We start from the raw sequence: 3898 nt of genomic DNA on the forward strand, positions 1-3898 counted from the left end.
TGGGGCTGCGCCTGATCCCGGGGCTGCTCCTGATCCCAGGGCTGCTCCTGATCCCGGGGCTGCTCCTGATCCTGGGGTTGTTCCTGATCCCAGGGGTGAACCTCATCCTGGAGCTGCTCCTGATCCTGGGGCTGAGCCTGATCCTGGGGCTGCGCCTGATCCCAGGGCTGCTCCTGATCCCGGGGCTGCTCCTGATCCTGGGGTTGATCCTGATCCCAGGGGTGAACCTCATCCTGGAGCTGTTCCTGATCCCAGGGCTGCTCCTGATCCCGGGGCTGCTCCTGATCCTGGGGTTGATCCTGATCCCAGGGGTGAACCTCATCCTGGAGCTGCTCCTGATCCTGGAGCTGCTCCTGATCCTGGGTATGCTCCTGATCTCGGGGCTGCTCCTGATCCTGGGGCTGAGCCTGATCCCAGGGCTGAGCCTGATCCTGGGGCTGAGCCTGATCCCAGGGATGAACCTCATCCTGGAGCTGTTCCTGATCCCAGGGCTGAGCCTGATCCTGGAGCTGTTCCTGATCCCAGAGTTGTCCCTGATCCCATCCTGAAGGTTTCCCTGTTCCCAGTATTGACCTGTCCCTGATACTGGGTTAGACCTGTCCCTGATCCTGGCACTGTCCCTGATCCCATCCTGGAGCTGTCCCTGATCCTGGGTTAGACCTGTCCCTGATTCCATCCTGGACCTGTCCCTGCTCCTGGAGCTGTCCCTGCTCCTGGAGCTGTCCCTGCTCCCAGCCTGGCATCTCCTCTCCCCATCCCACCCCATTCCCTTGCCCCAGATCCCGGCAAGATTCCGACCAGCACCCTGTGGATCTGTGTCTCCCTGTGCTCCAGGTGTCCGTGGACATCAGCAGCAGCTCCATCCGGGTGGCAGTGCAGGATGGGAACAGCCACCAGGTCCTCATGGAAGGCAAACTCACCCACAAGGTCAACACAGAGAGTTCCCTCTGGAGCTTGGAGCCTGGGAAGTGTGTCCTGGTAAGGAAGGTTCACCACGAGGTGTCTCCTGGGTGTGTAGCTCCACCAGGATGGACCTGGAATGCTGGGACAGCTCCAGGCCAAGATGTGTCCAGTGTGGCTCATGTCCATGTCCTCCCTGCTGCCTCGGAGCTGGGAGAGGGTCCCCAGCTCCAGATGTGGTCCCTGTCCCCAGTCCTCCAAGCCCAACATCTCAGCAGGTTCCTCTTCTGCCATTCCCTTCTGTCCTTCCCTTCTCCTGCTTGGCATGGACACTGTGACTCCTCCTGTTCTCCTGCAGCCCCAAATTGTCCCACTGAGGTGGTTTGGGGTCACCCAACTGTGTGTTCCTGGTGGTTCCCAGTCCCAGACCTCATCCTGGTGTGCTCCTGTCCTTGGCCCAACTCACTCCTGGGACATCCTTGATGGTCACTCCATAACCATCTTCCCTTCTCTGGGATGGGTTTCCATCTGGGGAGCTCTGGGCTGGGTTTCCTGGGTGGGCAGAGGTCCCTGAGGGTCTCCTGTGCCCCTTGTCCCCAGATCAGCCTGAGCAAGGGTGACGAGTACTGGTGGAACGCGGTGCTGGAGGGTGAGGAGCAGATCGACATCGACAAGATCAACAAGGAACGTTCCATGGCCACCGTGGACGAGGAGGAACATGCCGTGCTCGACCGTCTCACCTTCGACTACCACCAGAAGCTACAGGGCAAGCCCCAGAGCCACGAGCTGGTAGGTCACAGCCTAAGTGTCCTAGAGATCCTCAGGTTCCTCTGCTCCATCCCAGAGAGCCTCCAGTTCCTCTGCTCCATCCCAGAGAGCCTCCAGTTCCTCTGCTCCATCCCAGAGAGCCTCCAGTTCCTCTGCTCCATCCCAGAGAGCCTCCAGTTCCTCTGCTCCATCCCAGAGAGCCTCCAGTTCCTCTGCTCCATCCCAGAGAGCCTCCAGTTCCTCTGCTCCATCCCAGAGAGCCTCCAGTTCCTCTGCTCCATCCCAGAGAGCCTCCAGTTCCTCTGCTCATCCCAGAGATCTTCCAGTTCCTCTGCTCCATCCATCTGGGGATGGACACAGATGGATCTGGGATTGACACATGGAGACACAGATGGATCTGGGGATGGACACACATGGAGACGAGACTGGATCTGGGAATGGACACAGATGGATCTGGGGATGGACACACATGGAGACAGACATGGATCTGGGAATGGACACAGATGGATCTGGGGATGGACACACATGGAGACAGACATGGATCTGGGAATGGACACAGATGGATCTGGGGATGGACACACATGGAGACAGACATGGATCTGGGAATGGACACAGATGGATCTGGGGATGGACACACATGGAGACAGACATGGATCTGGGAATGGACACAGATGGATCTGGGGATGGACACACATGGAGACAGACATGGATCTGGGAATGGACACAGATGGATCTGGGGATGGACACACATGGAGACAGACATGGATCTGGGAATGGACACAGATGGATCTGGGGATGGACACACATGGAGACAGACATGGATCTGGGAATGGACACAGATGGATCTGGGGATGGACACACATGGAGACAGACATGGATCTGGGAATGGACACAGATGGATCTGGGGATGGACACACATGGAGACAGACATGGATCTGGGAATGGACACAGATGGATCTGGGGATGGACACACATGGATCTGGGGATGGACATGGATGGATCTGGGATGGACATGGATCTGAGATGGACATACATGGAGACACATGGATCTGGGATGGACATGGATGGATTTGGGATGGACACACATGGATCTGGGATGGACACACATGGATCTGGGGATGGACACAGATCTGAGATGGACACACATGGAGACACACATGGATCTGGGGTGCACACAGACCTGGGATGGACACCTGTGGGACCAGAGGAGGGTGAGGGCCATGGGGGACAGTGTGGGGTGACAGGTACAGCCCCAACACCTGTGGGACCTGGGCAGGGGCAGGGGAGGAACACGGGGACAGGGGAGGAGATGGGGACAGGAGATGGGCCCAGGTGAGGACATGAGGATAGGTGAGGAGATGGGGCCAGGTGAGGAGATGGCCCAGGTGAGGAGATGGGGCCAGGTGAGGAGATGGCCCAGGTGAGGAGATGGGGCCAGGTGAGGAGATGGCCCAGGTGAGGAGATGGGGCCAGGTGAGGAGATGGCCCAGGTGAGGAGATGGGGCCAGGTGAGGAGATGGCCCAGGTGAGGAGATGGGGCCAGGTGAGGAGATGGCCCAGGTGAGGAGATGGGGCCAGGTGAGGAGATGGCCCAGGTGAGGAGATGGGGCCAGGTGAGGAGATGGCCCAGGTGAGGAGATGGGGCCAGGTGAGGAGATGGCCCAGGTGAGGAGATGGGGCCAGGTGAGGAGATGGCCCAGGTGAGGAGATGGGGCCAGGTGAGGAGATGGCCCAGGTGAGGAGATGGGGCCAGGTGAGGAGATGGCCCAGGTGAGGAGATGGGGCCAGGTGAGGAGATGGCCCAGGTGAGGAGATGGGGCCAGGTGAGGAGATGGCCCAGGTGAGGAGATGGGGCCAGGTGAGGAGATGGCCCAGGTGAGGAGATGGGGCCAGGTGAGGAGATGGCCCCAGGTGAGGAGATATCCCAGGTGAGGAGATTGTCCCAGGTGAGGAGATGGGCCCAGGTGAGGAGATTGGGCCCAGGTGCGGAGATGGCCCAGTTGAGGTCCATGTTGCCTCACACCAAATCTTCCCCCAGAAGGTGCACGAGATGCTGAAGAAAGGTTGGGACACGGAGGGTTCTCCGTTCCGGGGACAGAAGTTTGACCCTTCCATGTTCAACATCTCTCCTGGCGCTGTCCAGTTCTGACTGAGGCACAACCCCCGGAGGGGAAACCCCCAGGATACCCTCGGGATAACCCTGGGATACCTCCAGGATACCCCCTGGGAT

At 59.3% G+C, this 3898-nt stretch overlaps 1 protein-coding gene across 1 annotated transcript; it reads left to right on the forward strand.

Moving 5' to 3' along the window:
• Positions 1-39: 39 nt before the first annotated feature.
• NUDCD3 (NudC domain containing 3) lies at positions 40-3830 on the forward strand (the record flags this gene model as incomplete). Its single annotated transcript, XM_009072969.1, has 4 exons — positions 40-526; positions 780-978; positions 1501-1689; positions 3707-3830. Coding segments are annotated over 4 exons (986 nt in total), but the record flags the coding sequence as incomplete, so codon positions are not given.
• Positions 3831-3898: the final 68 nt, after the last annotated feature.

Source organism: Acanthisitta chloris, unplaced genomic scaffold (genome assembly GCF_000695815.1).
Source record: "Acanthisitta chloris isolate BGI_N310 unplaced genomic scaffold, ASM69581v1 scaffold6024, whole genome shotgun sequence".
Classification (NCBI taxonomy): domain Eukaryota; kingdom Metazoa; phylum Chordata; class Aves; order Passeriformes; family Acanthisittidae; genus Acanthisitta; species Acanthisitta chloris.